Genomic DNA, 12,773 nt, shown 5'->3' with positions numbered 1-12,773 from the left:
CCTGTCCATGACTTTTACTAAAAATATCCGTGACTAAAACGTAGCCTTACTGATAACTACTCAGAGCACCTGTAGCGGTGGCTGTTGGAGGGTAGAGAAAGAGACCAGTTTGGGCTTCCCTCCCCAGACTCAGTACACAGCCCCAGTCGCCCATTTCCCTCCCCTCTCCAGCTTGTAGCACTCCAAGTGGGCTTGAAGCTCCCTTAACTCATAGTCCCTGGCCATAGCAACTCATGCCATCTTCCAAGGGCAGCACATGGTACAGGAGTTCCTCCAACTCCTAGGCGGGAAGAAGAGAAAGAGAGAGAGGTAGACCAGGCTTCTTCCCACCTCTGAGAAAACAGCCATCTTCTGCTGCCAGCTACTGTAGTTAATTCTGTAGTTCAAGTCATAGCAGTCTTAGACTGCAGTATTAGAAGGTTCAGGGTTCAAACCCTGATGATAAGGATAAGGTTGTACAATTCTTCTTTGAGTGCTGTCCCTGTGGGTGCTCCACTTCAGGTGACGGTGCGTCCTGGCGCCGTTGATTGAAGATTTTCGGTAGCAGTGCCTGGTTGGGCCGCACGTGCGCAGCAGCTGTCTCGCGGCCGTTGGAGTCTTAGTCAGCGCGCGCGTGGCTTGCACCCCTCGGTTCCTTCTCAACCGTCCTCGGCTGAAGACAGAGCTCGGAACGGTGCCATGACATCTCCTCTTCCTATAGTTAAATAGATAGAAATACCTGTTAGATGTATTCCCAGTTTTAGTATAGTTAGATAGTTGCTAGTAGTTAAAAAAAAAAAAAAAAAAAAAAAATTCATTTCAGTTCTCCCCTTGTTCGCGTCTCCCTCAGGGACACGAACTTTCCTTAGAAATGCCAGGCTCCCCTGGCTTCAAGAGATGTGGCTCCTGCCACAAAGTGATGCCAAGGTCCGACGGGCACTCTCAGTACGTGAGGTGCCTTGGTGAAGCACACATACCATTTAAGTGCACTCACTGTAACAACCTCAAGCCTGTCGTGACTGGGAACTCCATCTTATAATGATCCTTATGGAGCAGTCGCTCCAACCAAGATATGACAAGGGTGACCAAAAGTCCACCACAACCACCGGCACCACAGCAATTCTTAACCCAAAAGGACATTACTATGACATCCGTGCCACAATCTCCTCTCCTCGGCACCGACGGCTCACCGATTATTACTCAACCCACGTCTCCCACAGCACTGTCAATGTTCACCGACAGCGAGAATGAGGAGCAGGACAAAGGAGTCTTCTCCCCACACCACTCCCCCATACTTCATAGAAAGGGAACGGGGGGCTCACTAAAAACAAAGGACTATCACATGCAACCATCTTACCCATGGTATGGACAGTCTTGGATGTGCCCTCCCATGGATTTTCCCATGCAGTGGCTGCCTTGGGATCCATGTATGGCATCCAAGGCCCACTACATACGAACCTCTTCACCACCCAGGGGAGAATGATGCTCTCCACCAACGTCTCTGCAATATTGGTGGCCCCAGAAGAGACGACCTAAGAACCACAGGAGGAAACAGGCACCGAGGATTTGTCGCCCGCATATAACTTGTCCTCTTCCCCCCAACGAGGCCATCATGCTGCCTCCTCCAACGCTGGCAGACGATTTCAAGCAATTCCAGGAATTTTTTAAAAAATAGGCATTAGCCAGGACAATCCCCTAGAGGAGGTCCAGGAGAACCAGCACAAGTTGCTGAAGATGCTACAGCCATCCTCTACTACAAAATTCGCCATCGCCATAAATGAGGCTATCCTAGAGCTGGCGGAGACAGTATGGCAACAGTATGGAGACACCAGTCACTGCCCCCACAACGTGCAAAAGGGCAGACTGGAAGTATTATGTGCCTGCAAAAGGCATGGATTTTCTTTTTTCCTACCCGCAACCAAATTCTCTCGTGGTGGAAGCTGCAGCTTATAGGGACAAACAAACACAACACAGGTCAACACCCCAGGATAAAGACCACAAATGCCTGGACCTCTTGGGCCTCAAGTTATACACCTCTTCCACCTTGCAATTTCGTATTGCCACTTACAGCGCTCTCCTGGCAAAATATGGTCACAATAATTATGCCAAACTCTTCAAATTTACCACTAACCTCCCTGAGGACAAGAACACACAACTCAAGACCATACTTGTTGAAGGACAGCTGATCTCGAGAACTGTCTTACAAGCAACCCTGGATATGGCCGATACAGCTGCCTGTATCACTGCTGTGGCTATCGTCATGTGTAGAGCTTCCTGGCCCTCGTCCTCGGGCGTACCCAAGGAGCTGCAATTGAAGTTAGGATCTACCTTTTGATAGGGACAAACTATTCTCCGCCAAAACAGATGAAGTTCTACACACTGTGAAGGACTCGCATGCGACCTAACGCACACTTGGCATATACACTCCACCTCAGAAGAGGAAATGATACCAACCCTACCAATGACCTAGGGATCATCCATATACCTGCCCTCAACCCAGACCATATGACTCGGGCAGACAAAGGAACAGACCACCTCAGTGCCGGCAGGCACAGCCACAGCAATCAGCACCCCAACCCACTGGAAACAAACGGCAGTTTTGAAGGTTTGGTCGAGGGTTTGAATGACCTCCCCATGACACCAGCACCTATCTGCCCGTTTGGCCACAGCCTGCGACATTTTTAACCGGCGTGGGAGCACATCACTCAAGACCGTTGGGTCTTAGAAATAGTACAGTCGGGCTATTCCATCCCCTTTACTTCTTGCCCCACTACCCTACCTCCCTCCCTGTCCCTCTTCAGGGACCCCTCTCACAAGCACCTTCTGAGACTGGAGGTAAATCGTCTCCTCCAGCTGGGTGCCATGGAACCAGTACCAACACAGTACAGCGGGAAGGGGTTTTATTCACACTATTTCCTGACTCAGAAGAAAAGTGGGGGGTGGCACCCGACGCTAGACCTCAGAAAACTCAACAAATTCGCACACTCCCAAAAATTCAAGATGGTCATCTTAGGCACAATAATCCCAGCACTGGACCAAGGGGACTGGTTTTCAGCCCTCGACCTACAAGATGCTTACTTTAACTTCACTATACACCCAGCTCACAGATGATTCCTCCGATTCACGGGACACGATCATTTGCAATACAGAGTGCTCCCATTCGGACTGTCCACTGCACTGAGAGTCTTCTCCAAAACCCTTGCAGTAGTTGTGGCATATCAATGCAAACAAGGGATCATAATTTTTCCATACCTGGACAATTGCCTCCTCAAAGGACGCACGTTCACAGAGACAGAAACAAGCACGCAACTCACCACCCATCTCTTCCAAAAACTGGGACTTCAACTGAACGTGCAGAAGTCAATATTAGGACCCACACAGCAGTTAGACTTCATCGGGGCACACCTTGACTCAGTTCAAGCCAGAGCTTTTCATCCCATGCCAGATATCTGGCTATAAAACACCTGGTAGACAACATCTCTATATGTCCGCGAATTGAGGCGAGGACCTGCTTACAACTATTAGGACACATGGCTGCCACCACATTAGTGGTAAAGCATGCCAGACTACATATGCAGTTTCTCCAAGGCTGGCTGAGTTCGGTGTACAGACCCACCAAATACAGCCTGAACAAGCTCATTACGTCACCTCCCAAAGTCCTAGAATCCCTACAGTGGTGGACCAAACCCGAAAACCTGTGTGCAGGTATTCCCTTCCAACAAACACCACCATCGATCATGATCACAACAGGGGCCTCCCTACTGGGCTGGAATGAATCTATAAGAGTGATGACAGACAATGTAGTGTGCATGTTTTACTTCAACAGACAAGGGGGGGCTCGGTCTCACTCTGTCTGCACCGAGGCCAGGAGACACCACATTGACATCTCAGCTTCCTATCTCCCGGGATGTCTAAGTACCACATCTGACACACTAAGCAGACACTTTCCGCAGGAGCACGAGTGGGAATTGAACCATACGGTCTTACAACAGATCTTCTACCAATGGGGATTTCCCTCTGTCGATCTATTTGCCACAGTGCAAAACCACAAATGCCCACTGTTCTGTCCAAGGCAGGACTCGGTCCCTGATCTCTGGGGGATGCTTTCCTAATCAGTTGGGACAAGACACTCACGTAGGCATCCCCCCCCCATACCTCTGATACACAGAGTCCTACGCAAAATCAGGGATGACAAGGCCAGGATCATCATGATTGCTCCAGCATGGCCCAGACAGACCTGGTACCCTCCTTACCTTCTGCACATGTCAGTTTGTCCTCCACAGATCCTCCCGATGAGGCCAGACCTCCTATCATGGCCACATCATCCATCCACAACTGGAGAAGCTCCATCTGAAGGTGTGGCTGCACCATGGTTCCATTTATACAAGTTAACCTGTTCAGAACAAGTCAAACACATGTTAATGAACAACAGATGTGAGTCCACGTGGAAGACCTACCTACAAAAATGGAAACGCTTTTCCACATGGAGTCTTGACAAACACCTCACTCCCTGCACTACGCCCCTACCCATGGTGCTAGACTATTTTCTAGAGCTCAAGAACTCAGGCCTATCCCTAAGCTCTATCAAAGTCCATCTCTCGGCAATTAACACCTTCCATGACAAGATTGATGGATTCTCAACATTTACACATCCAATCATAAAACACTTCTTAGATGGGCTCCAGAACCTTTACCCCAAAGTACACTCTCCCACATCCACGTGGGATCTGAACCTAGTCCTCAAGGGACTCATGATACCCGCATTCGAACCACTAGCCACCTGCTCCTTACAACACATGTCAATGAAGGTGGCATTCTTAGTGGCAATCGCATCCACTAGAAGGGTTAGCGAGATTAGTGCACTGATGGCCAATCCACCCTACATGGTCTTTGTCAAAGATAAGGTCACATTTCAACCCCATCCCAAATTCCTCCCCAAAGTAGCATCTACCTTCCATATCAACCAACCTATTCATCTCCCTGCATTCTACCCTAAACCGCACAAAATCTACAAGACGCTTCATTGCGCACCCTGGATGTTAGGAGGGCTATAGCTTTCGTTTCGACGACAGAATGATCCGAAGGTGCTGCTATATCCATACAATGCCTTTCCAACTGAATATCCAATTGCATCCGCCTGTGTTATCAAACACACGACATACAATTCCCTACTGGGATTAGATCCCATTCTACTAGGGCCATGGCAACATGCATGCCATTCCTAGACAACGTACCCATTGCGGAAATTTGCAAAACTGCCACATGGGCATCAGAGCATACCTTTGCTAACCACTATGCCATCACTCAGGACTCTAGGGCAGATGCCACACTAGGCCTCACAGTCCTCTCTACTTCTACCATTCACATAACTCCAAGTCTCCTCCCCCCCCCACCCCCGACCATAATGGGTACTGCTCTACATTCACCTGAAGTGGAGCACCCACACGGACAACACTCGAAGAAGAGAAGGTTACTCACCTTGTGCAGTAACTGAGGTTCTTCGAGATGTGGGTGCTCCACTACCCACCTTCCTCCCCTCTACTTTGGAGTTCGCTACAAGGACTCTACAGTAGAGAAGGAACCAACGGGTGTGGGCCATGCGCACGCTGACCGAGACTCCAATGGCCGCAAGACACACATGCGGCCTGACCAGGCACTGCTACCAAAAATCTCCAATCAACGGTGCCGGATCGCACCGTCACCTGAAGTGAAGTACCCATAGGGATCCACATCTCGAAGAACCTCAGTTACTGCACAAGGTGAGTTAATTTCTCTTGCACACAGTAGAATTTTAAAATATTTTTCCTTTTAAAAAAAACCCTAGGAAATTACATTAAAAACTATGTTAAGAATATTATTTGTTTTAAAGTTAAGTAGTACTCAAAAGATAGGAAATGCCAGGTTTGCAGCTGTGCATATGACCTTAATTCTGCCCCCTTGTTAATTATGATACAATCTTTAATTACATGATCACATACTATTTTTCCCTAGGACTCATCTCATTCAGGGCATAAGGGGGGCAGAATTAAGGTTGCATAAGCAACTGTAAATCTGGCATTTCCTAACTTGTGAGTGCTTGACTTTGCAACCTAACATTTTAAACTTTTTATATAATTTAAAATACATTATCCATCTCACATGTGCAACTTTATACAATCATCAGTAACAGACTTCAATATGTGTTTAGTGGACGAAAACATGTGACATCCCCCTGCTTCTACAAAGTCAAGATCTAGCTATGTTATTTTATTTGTATACTGATTGTGTGAATTTGCAGGTAAATGCTTATAAACAAGACAGATTTTACTTTAATTAAAATGAACATGAAGGATTTTCATCTAAAGGAGTATTCCATGCTTTTCAAACCAAAATAAGGGGGTAAAAATGTCATTCATCTGTGTCTATTTTCTTATTTCCAGGATCTATTAAGATGCAGAGTTTTGACATCAGGGATTTTTGAAACAAGATTTCAAGTAGATAAAGTAAATTTTCAGTAAGTGTATTAGCAATAATTTATGGTTATTGTACTTACTTTGAACCACTTGATTCAGATGTCCCTACCTCACACCTTTTATATTATAGCTATTGTAGGTCTTCCAACCTCTTTGTCTTTATAGGACACAATGTAATTGGCTTTTACTCAAAAAGAAAAGAGAGCTGAAAACTGTAGTAGTGTCCCCTAGTGTCTTTCTATCCTAGGGTGTATCTGTGGTGGATGTTGCTTATTATTTCATTTCATAATGTTTATGTAATCTTGTCAATTTACACAGTACTTTCTTTACCTTCTTTGGAGTCGATGCAGACTTCATTGGGAATATTTGCATCAGTAAGGGTTTGAAGAATTGGGCCCAAAGAAATAAGTCTCTTCTTGTTCTGAAGAGCTGTAATCTATGGATTTTGAGGTTTTATATCAGTGGTGGGCAACCTGGAGCCCACAGGCCGCTTGCAGCCCATCAGGGTAATCTGATTGCCGGCCACGAGGCTGCCACTTCCCGCGGCTCCCATTGGCCAGGAACGGTGAGCCACGGCCACTGGGAGCTGCAGGGGGCCGTGCCTGCGGATGGTCAACGTCAGCAAAATGTCTCGCGGCCCGCAATCAGATTACCCTAATGGGCCGCATGTGCCCTGCAGGTTGCCCACTACTGTTTTATATTGTTTCCCTATTAAAACACACACTTTTTTTCATACGCCTCATCAGGCTGCTTGTAGTTATTATTTTTCACCAAAATATTTTATCAATATTGTGCCTCTGAATTTTAACTTCCCCACTGAGTGTTGGAAATATTCTGAAACTTGTGCCTGTTAGAGCACGGTAGATCCAAACATTTTGACGCCAAACCTATAAAAGGGTCTCACACAAAACCTCAGCCACATATAGTTCTAAAGCAGGGGTCTCAAACTCCCGGCCCGCGGGCCATCTGCGGCCCATGAGCCTCCCCAATGTGGCCCCCGGGGCTCCAGCAGTTTTGGGGCCGGATCGCTCCCTTGGCCCCACATTCCCCCACAGGGGCCCCAGTAGCACAGTGGAGCTGAGCGGCGTCTGCCTGCTTGCTCCAGTGGCTGCCAGCCCCTCCCTGGGGCCCAGGGGTGGGGCTGTGCCTTTGCGTGCTGCCCCCACCCCGAGTGCCCCTGTGGCCAATGGGACGTTGCTGGGGCGGTGCTTGGGGGCAGAAGCGCGCAGAGGCCCCCCGGCCCGCCCCGCCTTGGAGCCCCAGATAAGCACCACACCCCCAACCCCCTCCCAGAGCCTGCACCCCATCCCCGCACCCCCCCAGCCTCCAAACTCCCTCCCAGAGCCTGCATCCCCTCCCCACACACACCCCAGCCCCCAAACTCCATTCCAGAGCCTGCACCCGACCCGACCCTCCCCCACCCAAACTCCCTCCCAGAGCCCAATCTCTCACCCCTTCTGCACCCAAACTCCCTCCCAGAGCCTCCACCCCAATCCCTATCCCAGACTTCCTCCCCAATCCAAACTCTGTCCCAGAGCCTTAGGCAGGTGGGGGGTGGAGTTTTTGGGGGTGGGTTCTGGGCGGCATAAGTGACATTGGCCCGCTAGGAGGATTTGAGGATTGAGGCACTGGCCCTAAGGTAAATTGAGTTTGAGACCCCTGTCCTAAAGGCTTAAAAATCCATTTATCCTGTAGGAAAAGTGTGTTTCTGTAGAAATTCAGTGGAATTCTCCCAACAGGGCAGGGAAGATAGAATTGTTATGTCTGCATGACATGGCAACACAATTTCAGGAACTCTTCCCCTTCAGGCAGTATTTCTTTGCTATTGCCCTTGGATCTGTCAGACTGAACCCTAACCCTGCATGCTTCATGTGATTTTCCTAGTGCACACAAATGATATAACATCCTATGGCTTTTTAACAGCATGTTTGATGTAGGTGGCCAGAGAGACGAAAGAAGAAAATGGATCCAATGTTTTAATGGTAAGTCTGCACCACATTTTTAGCTTGCATCTATTCTCTGCTGGGAGAATTTCTGTACTGCTCTTAGAATTTTGTTTTACACTAAATTTAAATAAGCCGGTCTCTTTTTTCAAAAAACATCTGTGTATTTTGTATTATTTTAGCAGTTCGCTACATCTTCTCTTACGATTCTCTCACCAAATGAGGTGTTTACAGCAAAACAGTCTCATTTGAACATAGATTAAAACTGCACATCACCATGTGACATTAATAAAGGAACCCAACATCACATATAATTTCTTCCAACATAAATTAGAGTACACACTGCAGACGGAGTTGTGTGGAGCCTTTGTGTGGCTGCATTAAAATATTACAATGTTGAGCTTGTTTGGGGTAAATGAAACATTCTGTTCTCTTTATTTTTTTCTTTTGTGTGTTCCACCAAGATGTCACTGCTATAATCTTTGTTGTGGCCTGTAGCAGCTACAACATGGTAATAAGGGAAGACAATAACACAAACAGACTACGGGAATCCCTGGATCTCTTCAAAAGCATCTGGAACAATAGGTAAAAATAAATCTCTTACTGGAGCATTAATGTAGTCAATAATAATTAAATTAGTATTTAGCACTTACATTTTTCTAAGCTTTGTTCAAGCATTAATTACTTAAACATTAGCTAATAATTTTAAAGGCTCAGTCAAGTACTTTTTCTATCTGTTATTATTGATATGTCTGTAGCAACTTATAGAAATTTCAAATAAAATATCTTTCCTTACCGATTGAAAAGAACTTTGCCACTTTAAGTTGCCAATGAACGTGTACTTCAGTGCATACAGTGATACCTCACTAATGAGCAGGCCCCATTGCTAAGTATTTAGATTTTTTTTGTTTAGAAAATGTCAAGACAGGACCAGAATGTTCCCTGGTAACCAATCTTGAAGCACCACCAACTGCACTAACCCCTCCTCAACACCATCTATGGCCCTGGAACAGGGCTATTGTACTTACAGTACATTGCTGCTGCTGCTGCAGAGACAAGACTACGTCAGTTTCTCGGTATTCTAACAGGATCATAGAATTGAACAAGAAGCCGACAGGCCAGATGGCCCACCAGAAGCATACAGATTCAGGCAGGGAGTGACAAGGGCTTTGGAAAGGTCAGCAGCCAGGTCTCAAGAGCTGCCACCACTTCTGTATTTCTGTAGTGTTAAGCTAAGGAAGCGAGTGAAACCCAATTCTGCCATCGCTATGTTTGAGTGGGGAAGATCAGGATGTTCTCATATTTCAGCTCCATCTCCCCCTCAGGTGGGAGCAGATACACTGAGGATGTCCTCTCATCACAGCAGTATGGTAGCAGTAGCAGCAACCAACTTCATGCACGTTCACGGCACCAGTCTCAATACCACAAGAGCATACAGGCAGCGGCTCTCCTAAGAGTCGTCCCCTGAAAACAAGTCCAGTGGGACTGCACCCAGTTATAAGCAAGTAGCCCTGTTTAAGAACTTTAGCCACTGTTTGGGTCAAGGTTAGCGCATGACATGGGGCTTCATGATAGGTCCAGCTGACAGCATGATGTCACATTTCTTGTTCCCATCCCTAATACAACCACAAAATCTTGCCAGGCATCATTTTAAGCAACTCCAAAATCTGTAGGGAGATTAGTGTATGAAATTTGGAGTTTGCCATTTACTAAAGTGTGAAGTTATAAGGTTGTATTGTATGATAAGTGTATAATTAGATATTTTAACAGCTGCCACAGTTTATCTAATCTAATTGTAGCATTCTTTTAGATTACACTAATGTTGCAGTCTCTGTAAATGATAGATATGGTAACTAGCTAGCAATTTGAATAGATTTCTAATTGATAATAAGTAAAAATGAAATGCAACGTAAGATCATGAGAAGTTACAAGACTTGATTTATCTATCTTTATGCTCCTGGGTGTAAGGTGATTCTCAGACTAGGTCAGGAAGAATTTTTAGCACAAATCCCAGTGGTGTAGTGTCACAATAATAGTCCAGTGCATTATTGTGGCAGAATGGGATTTACTTCCCCTGACTCATCAGGTACCATATAGGCCACTGTCAGAAGTAGGATTCTGGTTTGGATGATCAGTTGGTCAGTTCAGATACAGCAATTTGTATGAAAAATGTACAAGACAGATAAGTAACCTCCAATATTTCTCTGTTGCTTTAGTAGAACCAAGCACATGTTTACATGTTAAGGAGCACTAGTATTAAGTTTTTACTGTGACGTTTTTAGAAAATGTTAATGCTCTGGTGCCTAGGGTTAGTGATTTGGTAGCAGAGGGTTAATCTATAAAACAATATATTTTAAACGCTATTGATATATCAACCAGTATGGATGTGAATTCAAGATAACTGAAATATTAGTTTAGCTTGGTTGTTTTTTTATTAAACTTGGTTAAAAGTGCCTCACAGACCACACAAAATAGGAATAGGCCATTAAAGATTATGAAATGGTTGTCCAATGGATGTGTTAGAGTTGGCATCAACATCTGGTTTGTTCTTCACAGGTGGTTACGGACCATTTCTATCATTTTGTTCTTGAACAAACAGGATATGCTAGCTGAAAAGGTCTTGGCAGGGAAATCAAAAATTGAAGATTACTTTCCTGAATATGTGCGTTACACTGTACCTGATGATGGTAAGATTTCATAACTGTTGGGATAATCCTTGTTCTCACAAGTACTACAAAGCATGCAGATTCTTTCAATCAAAATGATGATACACCACTGTGAAAAGATAGGAGACATGCATGTAGACACCCAAAGGGAAAACTTAACTTGGGAAAGGTCTTTGCCCTATTTTATTTGTAAGCATCTGATCAGGTATCTTAGTTACGTACAAAATTATGGTAGGATGGGATGGAATGAAGCAAATTATACCAAGCTTCTTTCTTCAATTCATTGCTTATTTCAGGATAAAATGAATTCTGTACCCAAAACAAATAGAGTTGACGTGATCTAAGAGGAATGAATTTCCTGTACTGAACAAGAACATTAAAAAATTGACCAATATGGCCCCAATTCAGCAAGACACTTAAGCACATAAGTAGTTCCATTGAGTCAGTGGAGAATCCTCACATGCATAGTTAAGCATATGCTTAAGTACCGTTAACTTGGGGATGAAAAAACACCTTATGTACTACTTAATTTGCTATATTGCGGAAATTGCGGATCCCGTAATATTAAGCTTCCACTGCAGTTTTTATTTTAATTAACTTACTTTGCACAGTTCACAATTTTTCTTACATTTTGAGATTTGCAACACACACTTTTTTTTCCCCATTTATCCATGCTGACAGTGGCAGGGCTCTGGCTGTCAGCCCCAGGCAGCGGAACTCTGGCTGTCATCCCCAAGGGCGGGAGGGCAGGCTCCCGCTGTCAGCCACACATGCATTGGCCTGCTAAACCCAGGGTTGTGAGTTCAATCCTTGAGGGGGCCATTTAGGGATCTGGGGCAAAAATCTGTCTGGGGATTGGTCCTGCTTTGAGGAGGGGGTTGGACTAGATGACCTCCTGAGGTCCCTTCCAACCCTGATATTCTATGATTAAAAATTACTCTATGATTAATGACTCTAATATAGTTGTAGCAAAATGTCTGGTTATCAAAAAAATAGCAGGCATAACATAATATTTAAGTGTTTATATCGTTCTAGCAAATTTTTCTTAAACAAATAGGTCTTCTCTGGGTTTTCCAAATTACCACAATTAATAAAGGTCCGTTATTACTTTTCTACCGTTCTCCATGTCTTGTCCGCATCTCAGCCACAAATTATTTGACAATCAGCCTGCATTTCAAGTAGGACCTAACTTATATAATAAATGGTCTTCAGCATCAAAACTTTGTCAACAGATATGAAAGCAACAGAATGTTTAACTACTGAATTGCTATTTTCACATTTCAGTGTTTTCCTGTTACTAAATGCTAGGAGTTGTTAAGAAAACGTACTTTACATTGAAATATTTTCTAATTATAAATAGTTGCTAGTGTGAAAAATATTTACATTGTTTTAAAAAAAGAGAACAAGTTTACTTTTAAAGAAAGGTAAAATCTTATTATTATTTGTAAAGCCAAATTACTCTATGTAGTAGCTTCATTGTGTTACACACTTGAGGCCTTTTTTCAAATCAGCATATGTACCAAGTGAAACCCAAATGCTGATCCATGTGAATAAAGTGATCAATGTGAGTAAGCATTTGCAGAGTCTACAGTCCGTTCTAGTGGTTTGTATGACCAATGATACTGCCGTAAGCAATGTTCCCAACTTATCCAAGGAGCTGTTGCCCATAACAAGCTGTGAAATAGAAACAGAGGGTCCTGTGGCACCTTTAAGACTAACAGAAGTATTGGGAG

At 44.7% G+C, this 12,773-nt stretch overlaps 1 protein-coding gene across 3 annotated transcripts in view; it reads left to right on the top strand.

Annotated features, from left to right (window-relative positions):
• Positions 1-12,773, top strand: part of GNAL (G protein subunit alpha L) — a 327,850-nt gene that overhangs the window by 304,227 nt on the left and 10,850 nt on the right. For all 3 annotated transcript variants that reach the window (XM_024212570.2, XM_024212571.2, XM_024212572.2), the window contains 4 exons: positions 6,399-6,472; positions 8,355-8,413; positions 8,839-8,959; positions 10,931-11,061. In XM_024212570.2, the coding sequence (XP_024068338.1) occupies positions 6,399-6,472; positions 8,355-8,413; positions 8,839-8,959; positions 10,931-11,061 (385 nt within the window). The remainder of the gene's footprint in view (positions 1-6,398; positions 6,473-8,354; positions 8,414-8,838; positions 8,960-10,930; positions 11,062-12,773) is intronic.

This window comes from Terrapene carolina, unplaced genomic scaffold, assembly GCF_002925995.2.
Source record: "Terrapene carolina triunguis isolate 2854851 unplaced genomic scaffold, T_m_triunguis-2.0 Scaffold58, whole genome shotgun sequence".
NCBI classification, from domain to species: domain Eukaryota; kingdom Metazoa; phylum Chordata; order Testudines; family Emydidae; genus Terrapene; species Terrapene triunguis.
The sequence above is the reverse complement of the archived record's forward strand: the minus strand, read 5'-3'. Positions and strand labels throughout refer to the sequence as shown.